The 20,093-nt window shown below is 39.2% G+C and overlaps 1 protein-coding gene across 1 annotated transcript in view; it reads right to left on the bottom strand.

Moving 5' to 3' along the window:
* lama2 (laminin, alpha 2) overlaps positions 1–20,093 on the bottom strand; it is a 182,816-nt gene that overhangs the window by 105,940 nt on the left and 56,783 nt on the right. Inside the window, exons 8-14 of the mRNA XM_044049818.1 lie at positions 15,488–15,605; positions 13,414–13,592; positions 12,509–12,608; positions 12,123–12,180; positions 10,560–10,662; positions 10,201–10,341; positions 6,458–6,622 (exon numbers count right to left, since the gene is read on the bottom strand). Coding sequence (XP_043905753.1) covers positions 6,458–6,622; positions 10,201–10,341; positions 10,560–10,662; positions 12,123–12,180; positions 12,509–12,608; positions 13,414–13,592; positions 15,488–15,605 — 864 coding nt within the window. The remainder of the gene's footprint in view (positions 1–6,457; positions 6,623–10,200; positions 10,342–10,559; positions 10,663–12,122; positions 12,181–12,508; positions 12,609–13,413; positions 13,593–15,487; positions 15,606–20,093) is intronic.

Here is a 20,093-nt window from a genome sequence, read left to right as displayed (position 1 = left end):
AAGGCCAAACATACAGATATAACTGTTAATAATAGTAAATTAATAAGTTGTTTTGTCCAACTGAATTAAGAAAATGCAATGTTCTCAAACTCGTGACATCCTGAATTGTTTTGTTTTTTCCACAAACCAAAGATCATTTGTTTCCAGTCACGGAGAAGCCAAAGAAACCAGAATTATAATATTAGTTAATATTGTTGCAGCCCTAACAATAAAACAATAAAATAACCTTTGCAATTTGCTAATTGTATTTTAATTATAACAATTGTTTTCTCTCTCGCTCTCTCTCTCTCGCTCTCACACACCTGTAGAATGTTCTTAAGTCATGGACATCATGACATTTTGTTATGCAATATAATCTCTGAGCACCTAGACTTCTCGGGCCACTGTTGTCTTCTTGGGAGAAAGTAAATTAAAAGCGTCAACCTCCTAAATGATATCAATAACTTTGTCAATATCGTCAAAGATCAACACAGTGACAACGCAGCATTAAAGGATGAAGTGTTCAGGATAACAATAATAATATAAGAGCCATGGAGAGGACATGTATGTGGTCGGTTGCCACAGAAACAACAGAAACCATTAACTAGGCTTTAACAGCGGGGACTTCTTATTACTCTGGACCGAGTCAGGACGAACGAGAATAATAAACCACACATTTGACGTCTGCACGCACAAGTTTGGTTGGTTGTCTGCGTCTTCCGAGGATTTGGATGATAATGTTTTGACAGCTGTGGTTTTGGTCCTGACAGAAACCTGATGTGACCTCCTGTTTGTGGACTCTGTGGTTTGGGGTTCTGCTCTGTGGCTCATGTTGTGTTTGGACGGGGGATCGGCGTGGAGGTACCACCGTGGGTGCTGAGATGAGAGGGGTCTCAACATGGGGGTTTGTCCTCTGAGGTGTGGGGTTGGAGTGGTCGCATTGCTTTTTTTTAGATTTTTACTATATGAAGATGAAGATTACAGAGCTCCACACGTGACACGGGGGGACGACGACTTTAATTTATGGCCAATTTATGACCATTCCACGATCAATAACATGTAAAGGAAACACTGTTGAAACACGTGCACATGCTTGTTTGTCTAAATAAGAGGGAAGTGAGTGGCTATGACTATTTTACGTACTTGTTTCATTTTGTGCATATTATTGTAATTTTGTTTTATATATTCTCTAAATTGATTACTTGGGATAAAGGGGCAGAATTTTGTATTTATATTCAATTGTTTTGTTGTTTTTTTAAATGAAATAAACTAAACTTAACTAAAACGTGAGACATATTTTGAATCATAGTGACGTAGACGACAAGCTGCAAACTCATGCTCAAGAAGCGTCAGTGAGATCAGGGAGTGCAGGGACCGTCTACAAAGTGCAACAACCGGAAAAAAGATATTTCAAAAACATTTAATAACTACACCGCGATTCACCGTGCTTCCAATAAACTCACCTCACATGCTTTCTTTGGATTATACTGTATTACACTACTTGCTTTGGTGAATATTTTAATTAATAATTGTCAATAACTTCACCAGAATACAGTGCAGTGTCATCAAACATTCTGTAAATGTCTGCACGTGGAGATCAATGTACTTTCTCCGGCTCGTATTATTTTGTGAATTTATATTTTGTGGCCACGAATTTGAGTTTTTTTCCCCCCCCCGATGTCATGCCAGGGACTCTGCAGAAGATGGAGGATGACAATGTCGGGACAAATAGTGTTTCTCCATGGAGTCCACACACCCTCAGGTATACATACGTACAGTTTCTTATATGCATGCATTTCCATTCATATGGTTAAGGTCAGAATTTTTTTTGTTTAAGGAAAAACAAAAGAAGTGGCTGTCCGCATAAGGATGACATGATAAATAAGACTGTTAGATGGAACGTGACTCATTATCCAGCGCTCATTCAGGAAGATGACTAAGAGCAGATCATTTAGCCGCAGTGTCTGAGCAACAATCACTCTCGTGGCTCAGTGCAGTCAGTTGTACGTTAACTGGAGCGACTTGTGTCTCAAACAATGGCAGGATGACACTTTATATTAAATACAGCAACGATTACAGCAGCAGCAGCAGCAGCCAATCATCATCACACTATTGTCTGATGTCTGATGGCCTGGTTTTGAATTTCAAGACGTTAATTGTGGCATTAGAATCCACAATGAGGAACATCTTCAGACACATTAATCACGTTTTAGTAATGAAAGCATCAGCCGATCAGGTGATATCCAGGTGCTATGATTTCCTTTGCTCCGAGACATGGGATTGCTCTGTTCACACTTTCCAAGATTACAGAATAAACCGATTTATCTGGTTGATAAAAACGGGAACAAATCCCATGTGATTAATGTGAAGGCCCCTTTTTCCTGCCATGCAATTAAAGAAAAAGAGAGAAAAGAAAAAGAGGAGAGCTCAGGTTGGAGGATTGGGACGTGGAAACAAATCTCATTTAGTCCAAACCAGATTAGAAGTGACACTTTTACGTCATAAATCACGGCTCAGCAGCTTCCTACATGTTCCTCTTTGCAAAAATGTATTTACCACAAAACAACTTAACCAAAGTTTGTCATTCATGACTATGAGGCCCTTTAAAGAATAGAAAAAGATAGTGAAGATAAAAAATGGTTGTAAAAAGTTGTGGGTTAGTTGTGTGTTTGTCAACTTTCTGTGTAGTTTGACTCGTCTTTCATCAGCCGTCAGCAGAAGATGTATCTTATGTCTCTGTATTCATCCATCATCTCCTCATAACATATGAATAAATAAATAAAAAATGACTACATATTCAAATACCTACTTCGTTCATACAGCAGAGGATTATGAGTTTACGGTCAAACAGAAATCAGATTAGATTAGATTAGATTAGATTAGGTTAGGTTAGATATTATATGACCCTCCACCACCAAAAGGTACCCTTTACAGCAGCAAGTCAGTCAGAGAAGTGACAGAAATACAAAAACAAACATGAAACTACTTTGTGACGCTACACTCTCGTACTTTTCGACATGATTAGTTTCATATTTTTCTCTTCCCCCCCGATGAACTCTTCCGCCCTCGACTGTTTAAAAATAAACCGAGAACATTTGCAAAATCGCTCTTTTCAACAGAGCGTGATTCCACGACGCTCCGTATAATAAACGATCCGAGCGAGAATGAGCAGCAGCTCGTGGACCCACACAGACGAGAAGATACCCAACCAACAGGTTTCTGGACCGATGAGTATCCCGCGGAGCGTGTCGCGTTGACGAGTCGACGAGCATTGTGGGCATTAACGAATCAGGAAGGTCATGCAGGAGAATCAAAATGTACATCACGTCCTCTTATATATAATATCTATATCTATGTATATATACATATATATCTATATATATATATACATATATGTAGGAAGGAATATATCTAATACAGTCCTGTCACTTCCAATGAGACGCGCTGAGATTGACTCACACAGCAGCATCTACCTCTGTAACACAATCAAGTGAAGCAAAAAAAAAACATAAAAATCCCTTTTTTTTTAACACACATTTCACTCTTCGCTGATCACATGCACGCACACTCACAGAGACACACACACAGTGGTAATTTATTTGTTTCACATGTATGGAGGCATTTGGTTCTGCTCTGCTGTTCCTAATGCCTCCAAAACACATCATTATCTGACTTATATAGGCCTGCGAGTGTGTGTGTGTGTGTGAGAATGAGGATATGTTCCTCTGTTTGTGTGTGTGTGTGTGTGTGTGTGTTGTGTGTGCTCTATGAGAAAAACAGTTGATTATCGAGTTCAACAGGCGAAACACTGTTTACCCTGAGAGACACAAAGCGAGATATAGAGAGGGGGAGGAGGAGGAGCGCAGAGCTCCGGGTGAGACGAGGGAGATGATTTAGGAACAGGGAGGTGAAAAATGGGAGTCCTGGAGAGACGGAGTGAGAGTTAGAGCGATGAAAGGAGGGATGGAGGGATGTATAGGGTGGAGGGAGAGAGAGACAAAGAAGTGAGATGACAAGCCAGGCCTGCAGGCTGCAAAGTAATGAAATTCAGTGGTTTACTCCTGTAAGCCATGACACCCAGACAAACATCACAGTCAGTCTTGATGTTGCAGCAGGGCACGACACGTTGACTTCACACAAAAAAAAACATGGACTGCAGCTATTTGCCCGGCTGGAGTGATGAAGTGGACGCCGCGGTCACTCACAAACAGGTGACATGAGCAGAAGCCGATGCAGAGACGAGGAGGTTTGGAAGGAGGTGGACACGGCGGGAAACAGTCCGACACTACACGTCCAGAGTCACTTTACATCATAACGATGGCTGTGGGTTTATATTCAAAGCTGCTGTTACGGCCGTTGGCCGGCGTCCTCTCCAGCCTGATCTTGTGATTTGTGTATGCAAAGTCGTGTGGGTGGTTCCCCCCCCACCTGTCACTGGACCGGGTGGGCGGAGTTAGCAGGTGGACTCCCAAACAAAGGAGGACAACAAGGAGTATATATAGGTATATTGTTACCTTGAGTGGAATTTAACTTGTTTGTGAGAGGGAAACCACATTTGGGCACGAGATTTAAGATTTTTAAAAAACTGATCCCACAAAGCGTCACCTTAGGTGTGTTCGCCTTGTCTAGATCCAGACGAGGTATTTTCTACAAAGTAAATAGGGTTCATTTAGACAGGGTTTCTCATTTGGGGTTTGTTTCATTTAGCTTTTCTTTTAGTCATTTAGTCCTTATTCCACTGTCCATTCCCTTTACTTACTTTATTCACTATTGCCTCCTTATTTAAACAATCGCTCATCTTGTTGGTGTTTTGATGTTGCTTCCCTCAACGAGCTGGGTTGTAACATAAGTGGGCTCTCATCCGGGAGTGCAATTACGATTGGGCTTAGATTACTTAGAGCTGCAACTAACGATTATTTTCATAATCGATTAATGTGACGTTTTTTTTCTCAATTCATCGATTAATCGCTTATGGGGCATTTCCACCGGCTCTACTTGCCTCGAGGATACATACAGAACTTGCAGTAGATATAAAGTCTGGGAAATATGAAACTTGGCATTTCCTCCTCTAAATAAACTTGTTATTGGAAGCCAGTGACATCCAGTCAAGTGTGTAAGCATTTGGAGAGTTGCCTACTTTTGTTCTTCGGGGGCTCTGAGCTTCAGCATATTTAATTTGAAGTAAAATAATGGTCTCAGCTTTAATTTGAGCAGATTTACATCATTATAGAAGGAACTGTGTGGGAATATTTTGTGACACACAGTGCTTAAAGTTTTACTTCAAAAGTAAGTCGACAGAGATTGACACACAAAGGGATTTTTTTTTTTACAGTCAATGGACGGCTTAAGTGTTTGACCCACAAACATCAGCACCTTGTAGTTTCACCCATTCATAACGACTCAGCCAGCGGAGATTATTCCACCTCGTTCCTCAGTTGCTGTGGTCATGTGTTTACAAACGCTTCCTCAGTGAAATCCTCGGTAAATGCCTGCGTGTCACTCCCGTTAAGCGAAAAAAACCACAGCCATGTTTGACAGATGAGGAGGCAGCTTTGGGTCATGAGCTTTTATTTTTGGACTTCCACACTTTTCCCTCGTTTCATTGTGACACAAAGCAGCTCAGGAAACAAGTGTCCAATTACTTTTAAAGCCCCTTACACTTTGGACACTGTGTTAAAATGGCTGTATTTCTCACCCAGTGCTTTATGTACGGATGTAAATTCCCTCAAATTAAAGCCCATACTTGGCACTTTAATGAAGTATCCATCACTGTGCTTTAAATTGAATGTGCTGATGCACAGAAGCCTATTATGACTGCGCTGGCATGGCTTTCAAAGGTGAAAAATGAAAGACGCGAAAGAGGAGAGGTGGGCGATATACATCCTTTGCGACAGTATCGCCGTTTGGGTTTTAACGACATTATTGAGTATGTAAATGACTTTTGGGAAACGCACATGTGAACTCCTCCTCGCCACTGCAGCAGGATTCAGTGTCACATGACTTGTGCTGTCAATAGAATTTTTAAAAAAAAGAGAGATTTATTCATTATGATCTGTAATTAATTGATCTAATTACTCCCTTTTTTAATCTCACTTAAAAATGACTGAGAAAAGCCCTCAAATTGAGGTATTTTCATTTAAATTCAATATTACATTATTGTGGCAGATCAAAAAAAACTCAGAATAATTAAAAAAATACAAATAAAAGAAAACATCAGGTCCATATAAAGTAGCCTGTCGGTCGCAGACTTGCTCATACGCAGAGTGTATAGGCCCCTCATAGAGGAGGATAATCCAAACTCACCTCTCACATACTCAGACTACTGAAACCTAGACTTATTTTTAAGTATTAAGTAAGAAGCCCAACACATAAAACGGATTTTATATAAAAAAGCAGAAACAGTAGATTAGAAATTTGCAATTAAAAAACACAAAAACACATGACCACTGGTAAACTTGAGCGAGCGTTTGCATCTAACCTTGTTCCCAAGGAAACGTCCAGGTGCGTTCCAGTAGTAGGCCGAGCCAAGATCGCGCGCGACGTCCGCGTGCCGGACGCTCAGATATGGAGGCGTGTCTCTGTGCACGGACCACACCCTCCCTCCTGTGTCTCCAATCAGGTGCCAGCCGGTCAGCGTGGATTCCTGCAGGGGGAAACATTCAGGAGGAGGAGGAGGAGGAGGAGGAGGAGGAGGAGGAGCAGGCAAAAGAGAAAAGAAGTTTTAACATTTTATTAACTAACGATGCAGCGACTGTCTCCTCTCAGGAACAACACGGTGTTTTTACTGCAGCGGTTGTTAAACTTTTTAGAGCCGCAACGCACCGAACCAATCAGACGCCCAACAGGGGTCGTGACCCCAAGGTTTGAGAATCACTTTTTTTAATGGGTTGTAAAAAAAAAAAAACCCCGGAGTGAAACCTTCAGTGAGTGAATAAAAGAAGCCTTTATACCCAAAACCTACTGGAGTTAAAGTTTAATACGACCATGCTATGACAATAAATGCAGACCAGTCAGAACTTTAGCCCTTTAGGGTATAATACGTGTATATTCTGCATTAGAAATATCAAAAACAATAAAAGATTAATGTTATATAGTTTGTTGAGCAGTGCACTTGCATCAGACAAATAATTTCCAAGACTTTAAATAGCTACAAATCCATATTACTATTCCTAATATGCACATTCTGCACTTTTTTTATCTCCAAATGTAGTTTTTTCTCAGAATTGTGGCTTTTTTACATATATATATATAATAATCGTTAGATAATCATCTTTATATGCAAAACAGTTACTATAACAGACTGGAGTTGTAACTTCATAGTTTGCCTTGCACATAAGTTAAATAAATCAAAAAATGTTTTTGCTTTGCTGCTGTTTCGACAGATTTATTCAATGACCAAAGTTGGCAGGTATTTTTCTTAATGCGCTGTACGTGTTCAGTATCTCGATGATGACTGAGTGCTGATCTGTTCGGCTGTTTGGAGGTTGTTGTTCCCTCTTGAACTCCCTCTTGAATCCACGCTGTCTGGGTTCAGCGAGTATCACCCTCAGGAGCAGAGTTCTTGCTCTTCTATTCTTTATAAAAATGGAAACAATAAAAGATTGTACGTTTGAGCAATGCATCACTCAGTCAGATATAAGATACTTCAAACTTCCCACCTGATCAAAAAATGTGAAACTCGAGATAATGTTTCAAAATATCAGCCATGAAGTCTCTTACAACAAACACCTGGAGAGATGGTTTATTCCAACTCCAGAAGGACTGTGTGTGTGTGTGTGTGTGTGTGTGTGTGTCAGAGAGACGGCCAGACACACATCTGTCGTTGCAATTAACCTGACCTTGGCTTCTCCTTTGGAACACACACACGTGCGCGCACACACACACACACACATACACACTATCAGTGTCTAAATCAGAGCTGTCATCCTGTCAACATCTCCTCTCCCCTCTTCTCCCACACCGCCTGTCAGTCAAACACTGTTTTCCTCTTTTCACCTCTCTCCTCCTCCTCCTCGCTCGCCTGTTGTCTTGTCATCACTGTTCTCCTTTCCCTGTCTCATCCTCTTCTTCTTTCTTTCTTAACTTCATTTTCTCAATTCTCCTCCACTTCCCCCTCTCTTTACTCTCTTCACTCTCTTTGGTAAACATTTGTCTTTTTGCTTTCCCTCCTAAATAACCTGTTGTTACTCCGCCACCGCACCCTGATATGACGGTGATTCTGTCTTTATTCATTTCCAGCTGCCTTTCACATTTGCTATTCCAGATTAATTAATCATTTTGCACTTTGTGTCAAACGTCCCTGTGCCTGCAGGACATTTATTAAACCGCAGCAGTGAGGAAGAGCACTTTTACTGTCATTGAAAAAAACATCTTTGAGGTCATCCCCTCTTTTTTCTCCTCTCTATCCTAATAAATAATTGTATTTCTATACAATTATATATCTATATATCATATATCTTTTATTTAATGTTATAATTTTTTCCATCTCTTTTAAAATTTTGTACAATTTCTATGTACCTGCTTTACAATCAGTGAAGTAAATCTTGTGTCTTTATGAAAATTATATAAACAAATGAGACATATACTGCTCACTCCACAATATCGTATATATATATATGTAGATATATACATATCTATGTATATGTATATATATCATACTTGAGCATAACATATATATATATATATATATATATATATATATATATATATATATATATATATATCATACTTGAGCATAATCCATTGTTTAGTCCCTGAATTATGACACAGAATAGCTGACAGAACAGTGAATTTGCAATTTTATGTGAACGTTTGTGACTGTGCTGAGGTATAGGGTAACATTTCCACCGTGTGCAGTCATTGTGACCTTGACCTTTAACCACGGAAAATCTAATCAGTTCTTTTGTCAGTTTTTTTGAGTAAATATTTGTGCCGAGTTTAGAGAAGTTAACTCGGAGGTGTTGCTGAGATGTCGCGCTCTGTGGCGCGACATCTCAGCGGCTTTGACCTTTGAACATCAAAATCTAATCAGTGGCACCTTTATGTCCAAAAACTGAAGGAACTCCCTCATGACACAGACGGATATCACATTCACAAAAGTCTAGTCTTGATGAGCTTGTCATCTTGCTCAAGGACACACACAGACTAGCAGAGCCAGGAATTGAACCCACAAACTCACCCTTCCCCTCACTTTTTTGATACTTTTACTTCTAAAACTTAAGGACATTCTATATCAGATTAATTAAGTAAAGTAAATGTCATACACTTTAAGACTTTTACTTAAGTAATGTTATTAAAAAAAGTGACTTCATCTTCTACCAAAGTCATTTTCTAGTAAGAAAATACTTGTACTTTTACTCAAGTATACCTTTAAGGTACTTTATACAAGATGTTTACCTCTTTATTTCAGCAACTTTACTAAGTTTGTTCTCTTTTTTTTCTTCTTAAATAAAAATAGATATGGAAATAGAAATGCTGCTATGACTGAGCACAAACACTGACAAAAACCTAATTTCTGAGGGACTGGTCAAGTTTAGGGGTTCAGATTTAAGTTGTGGTTCATAAGGTTAGGGTAAGAATTCTTGATTCTGATTCTTGGTGCCAATGCTGCCAGGTGCAGGACTTGAGCTAGTGATGGAGTATACGTGTAGCAACAGCTGGATGGATTGAACCTTTAAAACTGTGTTTTTTGTGTAATCAACCTTTAAAACTTCAGCTAGAGTGCACCACTCTAAAGGCACAATACACACTCACTATAAATCTAGAAAAGGTCCAAAAAAAAGTATAAAACCTTAACTGCTACTGTTTAAAAACCATAATAGATATCAACAAATGGATTTAAGTGAAAAAAGTTACAAGTCTTGTGACCCATTTAAAGTTTTAAACCACGTCTCTATGTGAAAGTGTGACGACGTGGTGAGGCTCCAAGTTGGGCTGGATTGTGATCATTTCTGATTCTTCCACCATTCATTTCCCTGTTTTTTGCGATTTTTGTCGCCATGGTAACTTGAAACTCTTAGAAAAGTCATAGCACACCATTTCTGACAACGACGAGTTTCAATGGATGGACTAAACTCTAGTTAAGTGGTTATGGTTAAGGTTTGGCATAGATGTCCAACATGAGTGGAAGTCAATGCAGTGTCCTAGAAAAGGCAAGCGGTGTGTGTGTGTGTGTGTGTGTGTGTGTGTGTGTGTGTGTGTGTGTGTACAGCAGGTGCCTACGTTCTGATAGGTCCAGCTGGAGGCGGAGCAGTGACTGGAAACACCCATACACGAGCACTTCTCACAGCCGCGCCGATTGTCACCGTTCAGGTTGTAGAATCCCAGTTTACAGCGATCGCAATCTTCTCCCTCTACATTCTCCTACAGGAGGAAGTCAGACAGAGAGAGGGAGGGAGAGAGAGAGAGATAAAGGAGGAGAAAATGGAAGCTGCAACAAAGTTTATGGGCTGCCCTCTAACTGAAGTTATGAGCACAAGCCATGATATTGCAGTGTTAATGTGGTGAAGATAATGATGACAAGGCCAGAGAGGTTAGCACAAAGCACTTGTCGTTATTTGTGTGTGTGTGTGTGTGTGTACCTTGCACACGCAGGGTGTTATACACGGGTCAGCGTTGGCGCTCCCTTCCACACTGCAGTTACAGCGCTGACAGGACGGGTAGCCCATGTAACCCACGGCACACCTGCACACAAATGAGTGTAATAACAGTAATAAAACATGAAGAAGGAGAGAAGGAGAGACACGGCATCAAGACCAGAGAACAGTCGGGTCTGTTGCGTCCATTTTGGCTCAAAATGCTCCGAGTCGCTCGCCGAGCCTCGAGGTTGTGGCAAGCGGCGGGACCGTGTGGACGATCTGTGCGATCTCGCAAGCAAAAGCCCAAAGAAGCAACTTCCTAATTAACGGGGAGAGTGAACCGAGGCGAGTCTATTAAAGAACATTTTAGGGGAAAGTGATTTTAAAGACGGCGTTCAGTGTCTGAGGGCGACTCATTAAATAGTTGGAGGAAAAGTTGTCTCAGCTTTTACACTGAGCCACACGAAGCCTCCAGTGAGATAAATCATACGACAACGAGTAATTATAGCAATAAAACACAACAATAACACAACAAATTAAGATGGAGCACCTCACTGACAGATTTACTGACAGAGACGCTGTGTTTTGAAACCAGTAAAGATTTTCTTGGTGGCTATTATTGGTGACAAAGTCCATGAGTTTAATGAATTATAGCAATTTCAGAAAACAGAAAAACAACTGATCAAACTTAAAAAAAAAAGAAAAAGAAACAGTATGTATTTAAAGCATTAATATGTGTGAGGTCACACATGGGCAACATAAGGCTGCATACAGCCCACAAACCAGATTAATCCGGCCCATGACGTCCTTACAGGTGACCTTAAATTGGCTCTTGCTCAACACTGGGATATAATATAATCTGAGATAAGACGAGCGTCTCAAAAACATAAAAGTTACCTTGGGTAAAAGTGGACATTTGGATATTTTTTCACAAAAATTGGCTCAAAATTGAAAAAACTAGATAATATTTAGGGTCTGTGGAGAAGCTATACAAAGCTACTACAGATTCAAACCAAATATCAGTTCCAAACCTTCACTTTAATAGCATTTAACCACTGTTGTAAAAAACACCCAGACTTTTATTTTAGAATAAACAGGAAATGTACCATAACACAATGTGTGTATTATGTATTTTTACAGCACTTTTACCTTTAAAATCTAAATGGTATGCATGTGGTACATGGGATGGATGATTATTATTTCTTTAAAACTTGGTTTTACCCACCCCTGACCTAGATGCTGCATAAATGTAACGTTAATCCTTCATTGAAAGCAAAAGAGTGGAAAATGTGCGTCTATATCTCACTTGATTTAACATAATCATTGTCTTGAAGCGTTAAGCGTCTCAATCACTAGATGAGTGAATGAGTCTCTCATTTTAAGAACCACTGATGTAAGGTACAAATCCAGCTTCACAGAGTTTTATTATAATATCTATAATGAACCTGAGTGAAAATCCGGTAATTGCTGAAACACTAATTGGAAAAGACAACAGCTGAAAGTTTCTGCTCACCTGTCACTATGTGTCTATGTCTTTATCTGTGTGTGTGTGTGTGTTGGTCTCACCTGTCACATCGCTGACCCCCAAAACCCTCCTTACACCAGCATGACCCTTCTGGCTGGGCTGTCAATCAAAAACACACATACACACACACACACACATAAAAAATAAAACAGTGTGAGTGAAAGAAGAAAGATTGTCTGGGTTTGAAGTTTGTGCACTTAAAATAGCTCCACTTTCTCAACTTAAAAACAGTCAAAAAACAAAGCGAAGTAAAATTATCACTAATAAAAATAGTTGCTCAGTTCACTTCACACACAAAAAAAGAAATCAATGAAATGTGTCACTTTGAAATGAATTAAAAATGTGCTTGTATTTATTCTGGACCTCTGTCCACAAAGAGTCTAAAATAAAACAGAAAGCTAGAAAGATAAAGTACGGGTGTGCGTACAGAGAGAAGCCTGGTTTGAATCTGCCACACACGACTGGCTGACAGAACCGTGCACGTCACACGAGCACGGTTCACAGGGATTCTCCTCCTCCGCCCTCACCTGGTCAGGTAAGAAAGAAAGAAAGAAAAAAAGAAAGAAAGAAAGAAAGAAAGAAAGAAAGCAGACATTTTCTTTAACCTCCATCCTTATATGGACATCCTGTGGGTGTGTTTATAGGTCACAACTTCAGGCTTTACAAAATGTGTTTTTCCGTGTTCTTATGTGTTGATGAGTCAAAGTACTGATTCATTTTATATTGCATATTTAAAAAAAAACAAAAAAAAACAAGAGTAGTGATAAGTACAGAAGAGTATTAGTGCAACGTTTAAACATTTTTTTAATAAAAAATAAAAAATAAAAAAGCATGACATGAAAGTCAAATTCTGAGATTAAAGTCATAATTCGAGAAAAAGGTCATAATTCTAAGATCAAAGAAAACGTCATCATTCTGAGATCAAAGAAAAAGCTATCGTTCCTAGACTAAAGTCATAATTAGAGAAAAAAAATTTTTTTCTCAGAATTCATGCTGTTTTATTTATTCTTTCAATTTGTTCTTCAACTTGTGGCACTAATACTCTTCCGTACAGAAGTCACAACATACAGTGGACAGTTTTTTTTATTTTATTATTGTCAAAAATGTCACAAATTACATCCGATTCAAAATAAAATTTGAGTACTTTTTGATCAGATGTGTTATATATGTGCTATATATATATATATATATATACATATATATATATATAGTCATGTGATCAGAAGTTGTGCTAAAAAAAGAGGATATAAGACACTCTGTAATGCACATTCTTATAGCCTCTGTTTATATGTTTTAAACATATAAATATATACATATATATATGGGACGTACCCCAGCAGGTCTGTAGTACCCAGCAACGCAGCTCTGACAGTTGACGCCCCCGGTGTTGTCACGGCAGCCAACGCAGACCCCGCCCCCTCTGTATTTGCCGTGCATGTCCAGGCTGAGTGACAGGTCTGCGACAGTCTGATTAAAGAAGCACTCCTCCGCTTTACCGTGGCAGTTACACTCTGGAAAATGAACACAAGAAAAAACAAAAACACACCTTTTCAGTCCAAAGACGGAGCATGAAGAAAAGAGGAGTGATCCTTTTTACTTCTTATTCCACACTGGAGTTTAAAATAAACAGAAAGTGACCACAAGCATTGTTTCACTGTATATCTCTCAGGTACAGAGACAAGAAAACACGTTAGCCTTTTATTTATGTCGCCTTTTGCTGTAGTGGTTAGCAGAGAGTCTGGCACTGGCACAGTTTCCCCACGAAAGCTTAACAGCTACACTTTTACAAATAATAAAGCAAAGTCCAAAGCATTTAGAAGATGAACAAAGGAAGGTGCTGCACAGGCACAGATACTGTATGTTCCTTTTCTTTGAGTCAGAAACTTTGAATCTCTTCATTAATGTATTTTTGAAGCAGGACGTTGTGCTGAATTCACTATTACCAGAAATCAATTCATGTCCGGATGAACAAAAAAGACAAGATAGAGTGAAATATACATTCATGTAAAGACATATAACAGGGGTGTCCAAACCTTTTTTTTTAACGAGGGCCAGATTTGGTAATGTGAAGATTTTCGGGGGCCTTTTTTTTAAACAGTAAATGTTACATAAAAATGCACTTTTATAATCATTGTATTTTCAATTATAATTTTTAAATGGCAATGTAACCAAATGTAAGTCACGCAGGAGTAAAAAAAAAATCTGGAGTAAGAGTGGGCAATATTGGCAAAAAGTGATCTTGATATATATATATATATATTTTTTTTTTTTTTTGACGATTTTGATATTTAGCCAATTTAAAAAATGTGATTTTCAACCGTGATCGTTGCTTGCAGATGCACACAACTTATATTAAAGTAAAAAACTCTTATTGACTGTCTTAAAACTTAAGCTTTAAAAAAATGATTTTTTTTAAATTTAATTTTTTTAAATACAAATAAAATCCCCAATTTTCAGTCAAATAAAAAAGTTTTTCCAAAAATTGCGCAGAATTTTTCACTTCTTAGAAAAGTAAAAATACAACATTAATACAACAAATATGTAATTGTATACATTAAATAACACCACAGCATGTGGCTGCTAATGTTGTGTGTATTCATGCTGTGTGGACAACAACTGATTGATAAATTAAGGACATAAGCGAGAGGCTAATTGATCATGAAAATATTTATTACATAACAAATGTGTAAAGTCTGTTGTTTTTTAATGGATTTTCTCATGTGGGGCTGAAGTGATATTCCTGGATCCTCTGAATTGTTGTGTTTAGTGTTTTTTTCCTTTTCTTTTCTTTTTTTTAGAAATAACATAAACCAAGACAGTTCACGACCAACACAGTCAGTGTCCGCGGCCGTGTTTTCGGTGGGAATGTGCGCAAAGGTCACTTTTACCCTGAGTTCCTCACAATTGGCACCGATGACCTTTGAGGGTATATCGGGAGTCGGAGTCTCTCCGTTAATCCTGTCACGTTCCTTTACTAGCACTTTTTAACGTCTCGTCAGTGTCAGCAGAAGAGGACGCCGCCGTAGTCGGGCGGCCGTTAGAAGGCGTCGCCAGTGTGAGATAAAATGAAGATTATACGCTGTAACCCTGGTTTTATGATGACAGGTGGAAGCCTCTAACCTCTGCGCAGTCGATGAAGGTTAATGGCTGTAAAGGTGACTTTTGACGGCCTCAGAAAAGTGGTGATATTACAGAAATACAGCGATACAACAGGTATTTTACCAGGTAACATGTGGTGTGTGGGTACGCGCGCTACATTACCATAAACGTAGGCGTCAAACAAAGAGCATTTCAAGTGAGGGAAGTTTGATTTTGGTCGTGTTGTGGATGGTCTGCTGCTAATGCTGCTGCTGCTGCTGCTGCTGCTGCTGCTGCTGCTGTTGTGTGTGTGGTTTTTTTTTCTTACGTTCACACATATGGCGAGTGAGGAAGGTCCCCGCCATCCAGGGCTGCTGGTGGTAACCAGGGCAACAACGATCGCAGCTCTCCCCGCACGTGTGGTGCTCGCACTCGCAGCTAAACTTCTGCAACCACACACAAATACATGAAAGACACACATTAGCAGAGTTTCACAGATTTATCAATTACACGTGGATAGAAAAGTGTTAAAATGTCGATGAGTGTTGTGGTAAAAAAAAATCTGAAAACACTCATTTGCTGGTCCAGAATCCCGTCTTAGTGGGGCTGGGTGATATCTCAATAAAATAAAGTTAAATTACAATACTTAATATTTAAGCCTCAAAATGTCTGGTTTTTTTTTTTGCTTATTTTAACAATTAAAAAGGCCAGAAAATGTCCTGTGAGTCAGTGCTTTTGACCATTTTTCCACAATAACTTTCAATATCTGGCAGTTATTTACAATTTACTGCATGTTAAAATAGTGTATTAACAAATTAAAATGAAGAAAAGTTGTACATGAAGACCAGATTTATATTTGAAATTTGAACAGTACAAAACGTGTTTAAAATAACTTTTGTTTAAGTTTCTCTCTCAAGGTTACAGATTATAGTTTAAAACAACTCCTTTTATTTTTGCAAGCGAGTATTCAGATCATCATCATAAGAGAAGTAAACTTTAATTAATCAGATTGATGGATCAGTCAAAGAAAGAAAAACACCCACATGGATTAATCGATGATCAAAATAGTTTATGATTAATTTAGTAATCGACTGATGGAATAACAGTCGCAGCCCTACATGGACAAACATGATCCACCTTGACGTAAAAAAACAACAACACCTGCTTCACAGTTATTTGGCTTTTACTGTAATCAAACAAGAATTTCCAGAATGACCAAAAAATACAGGTAATAAACATGTCACGACATCAGCGAGTCAGGTTATTTGGGTTTGTGGTCGTACAGTTTAAACCACACCTGGAGCACCAGTGATGTCAGGACGCACTGACCGCAGCCTGCTTCACTCCTGCTGGGCGACAACTTCAACATCTCCACACGATAACATGCTGTTGGGCTACTTAGCGCAGAAGTTTAGGTTGTGTGAGATGAGACTGGAGTCACTCATTTATGAGATGGTGTTCACCTGGGAACACAATGGGAAAAACAAGAGCTATTCAAACCAGCGTACGGTGCTCTTTAAAAAAAAAAAAAAACCTGATTAACAGCGACGTCTCCTCCAAGTCGATACAGACGTGTGTGTGTGTGTTGTGTGATTATCTCCACACACCTGCCATTCATCAAATCCTCTTCACCACATGGTTCCCTCAGCCACACACACACACACACTCTCTCAGGTGCGAGGAATTGTTCGTCCTGGTGTCATTTTTCCCTCAGAGTAACCTGTGTTTCCCGCCTCGCCGCAAACCAGCTCATCTCTACTGTTCTGCAGCTTCACTCAGCCCCCCCGCCTCGTCCGTCTGCTCCCCACTTTACTCGTCTTACGTGCTGGTCAACTCCGCTCACGGCTCAGGTCTGTCCTGCACGCCGCCGTCTCTGTCTCACACATAAATCTGCACTTCATCTGCTCGTACCTGTGTTCTGCGTTTGAATGCAAGTATAATTTCATCTTGTATACGGTAAATATAAAGCAGCGGCGTCCATGCTGCGATTACAACGATGTGGTTCCTTATTTTTCTCCTACATTTGTGACGTTCATCTCAGAATTATCTTAAAAAAATAATAGTTTAATCTGTTCATGATTTAAAGCTTCAGTGTGTAACTTTTGCTGATTTTGTTGTTGTTGTTAATGATGTTATCTATGGAAGAGTATTAGTCAGTCATCATCTAAGCGCTTTATCCTCCACGAGAGGGTCGCGGGGGTGCTGTGCCAATCTCAGCTATATCGGGCGATAGACGGGGTACACCACGGACACTTCGCCAGTCCATCGCAGGGCCACACACAGCTAGAGACAAACAACCATTCACTCTCACACTCACTCCTACGGTCAATTTAGAGTGTCCAATTCACCTAATCCCCACATTGCATGTTTTTGGACTGTGGGAGGAAGCCGGAGAACCCGGAGAGAACCCACGCACACACGGGGAGAACATGCAAACTCCATGCAGAAAGGCCCTTGTTCCAACCGGGGCTCGAACCTGGGTCTTCTCGCTGCAAGGCGAGAGTGCTAACCACTACACCACCATGTGGCCAGAAGAGTATTAGTGCCACATGTAAAAAAAAAAAGAGAAAAATCCCAGAATTCTGAGGAAATATTCAGAAGTCAGATTAATCTCAGAATTCTGACTTTAATCACAGAATATGGACTTTAATCACATAATTATGACTTTAATCTCATAGTATAGACTTTAATGTTGAAATCTGACTTTAATCTCAGAATATATAATTTAAGGTCAGAGTATGGACTTTAATCTGAGAATATAGACTTTAATCTCAGAATTCTGACTTTAATCTCTCTTTCTTTCAATTTTTGTTTACATAAAAAATACTCTTATACTCAATAATTTTATATTCATATGCTGTGTTCTTCATCTGAAAAACGGGTTCTGTTGAGTAAAACTATCAGACCAGACAGAGGGAGCGTTTGTGTGTATCCAGCAGCAGTGCAGGGGTGGGTGGGGACAACAAAGCCTTTATCCCCTCAAACAAACAGGGTTTTTTTTTTTCGAGCAGTGGAATTAACTCCTGAAACTTTTTTCTTTGTGTTTTCAGTCACGTCTCGACCTCAAAATAAAAATCCCTACCTGGGTGCAGCGCGGGTAGCAGAACACGCAGAAACACCGAGAGATTTTTGTGGTGCTGACGGACATTTGTTTACATTTAAATTGCACAATTTTAGGCCAGAAACTAAGAATTTGTAATGGAGGTGAGCAGCGGCTACAATAAATTGTTCTCCACCTCATTTGACACCAGAACGTTCACATTAAAGTGAAAATAAAACGGGGCAGAAACAGGTGATTACCAGTAGACGTGACCCCACTGAAAGACTATGAAACAGCTATGTACTCACAGGAGAGACGACTGCCAGAAAAGAACCCCGGTTCACTTTCCAGACGGTCTGTGGGTCGCAGTACGGGTTCACAGTCGCCCTCTCGGGAGACAAATGAATTCAGAACTAAACACAGTTAAAGCGGAACGTAGCAGGAAATTTGCCAACTTCGAGGTTCAGTAATTCAATTTGGGACTCTGTAAATCGGTGGATGTGGGGAGTGTCAGATTTAGCTGAGAGGAGAGTATTACAATAGCACAGCCGGAGCCAAGTTTGGATTTGTTGGCACGAGTGAATTTGCCCCTTTTATCTAAGACACAACGCTCGAAAAGAAAAAGAAAATATGGCTTTAGGCTGCCTTTGTGCTGAGCGTGCATCTAGAAAAAAATTGAAAAATAAATAAAAAAGTTCTATAGGGTAGATGATTGTCAACAACTCATCTCACAGGACTTCACCTTCTGCTTTTCCTGATCGTCTGCCCACAGCTTTCCTGCACGGGTGGATGAACTCGTATCAAAGTTAGAGACATGCGCGTCTGGTGGGAACTCAAGGTTTGATTTGATTTGCACAAAATTACAATGAGAATACAAGAGAATGCAGTGATCAAGTTGATAATATACAGTATGAACAATAGTATACTGTGTACACCGTCCAAGAAACAAAACTCTTTTCAAAATGTATATAAGAAAATGAATAAATCTGCTGGACTTTAAAATATTATCAGCCCACTCAGTCTTATTACTGAAACTACATCTATGTACACACATAGATAGTGTTGAAAATAAACTTAAAGGTGACGACTTAGAGCAGAAAATCTGAATTGTTGTTCTAAGGTGCGTTTGTGTGTCGACCAAATCCTGGATTTTTTGAGAATCCACCTTTTAAAATTAAGTTCAACAATTATCTTTAATGTAAGGTATCACAGGACAATAATACATGATTATCTTACAACAAAATAATGTATGTGCTATAATTGTGTTCGTTAATAAAAAAATGCCTTTAATCCTTAAATGTCTGTAAAATAAAATAAAAATAATTTCACATTTTCATAAGAATCATTTTGTTAGATTATGTATTTTTCAGTGACCATTTTAATGTAAATAAGCTCATTTTAAAGTGATGTGGTATTACTTGGTAAAGCAGACGCCCCGCTGTCTTGTGGCACTTATAAATCACTAGGACTGTATGCTGGTGGGTTATTTTCATTTAAGAATTATTAAATTGTCAATCTACCAATAACTGAACTAACAATAAGCTAGTTTGAGTACATTCTTTAATCCCAATGCGACTGTAAAGTTGTATATTTACCCAAATATCTAATCCTAATTTCAAATTAAACACATAAATATTATTAATGTACAAAAATGTTAGGTTGGAACCCTAACCCTAATATAAAAGAGATGGTATTGATATGTGAGAGGATCCATCGAGCCATGGTTTCTCAAAATGTGGTGCGTGTACCACCAGTGGTACACCAGCTTCCTCTGGTGGTACTCGGAAGAAAATCAGAAATACTGTTCTACTGTATACTGTATATACTGAGGGAGTTTGAGTGTGTAGAGAATAAAACAAATAATGATCATTTGAATAATTAATTTGAGTCACCT

The sequence above is a fragment of the Solea senegalensis genome, linkage group LG17 (assembly GCF_019176455.1).
Source record: "Solea senegalensis isolate Sse05_10M linkage group LG17, IFAPA_SoseM_1, whole genome shotgun sequence".
Taxonomy (NCBI): domain Eukaryota; kingdom Metazoa; phylum Chordata; class Actinopteri; order Pleuronectiformes; family Soleidae; genus Solea; species Solea senegalensis.
Note: the sequence above shows the minus strand (reverse complement) of the source record. Positions and strands in the feature narration are given on the sequence as shown.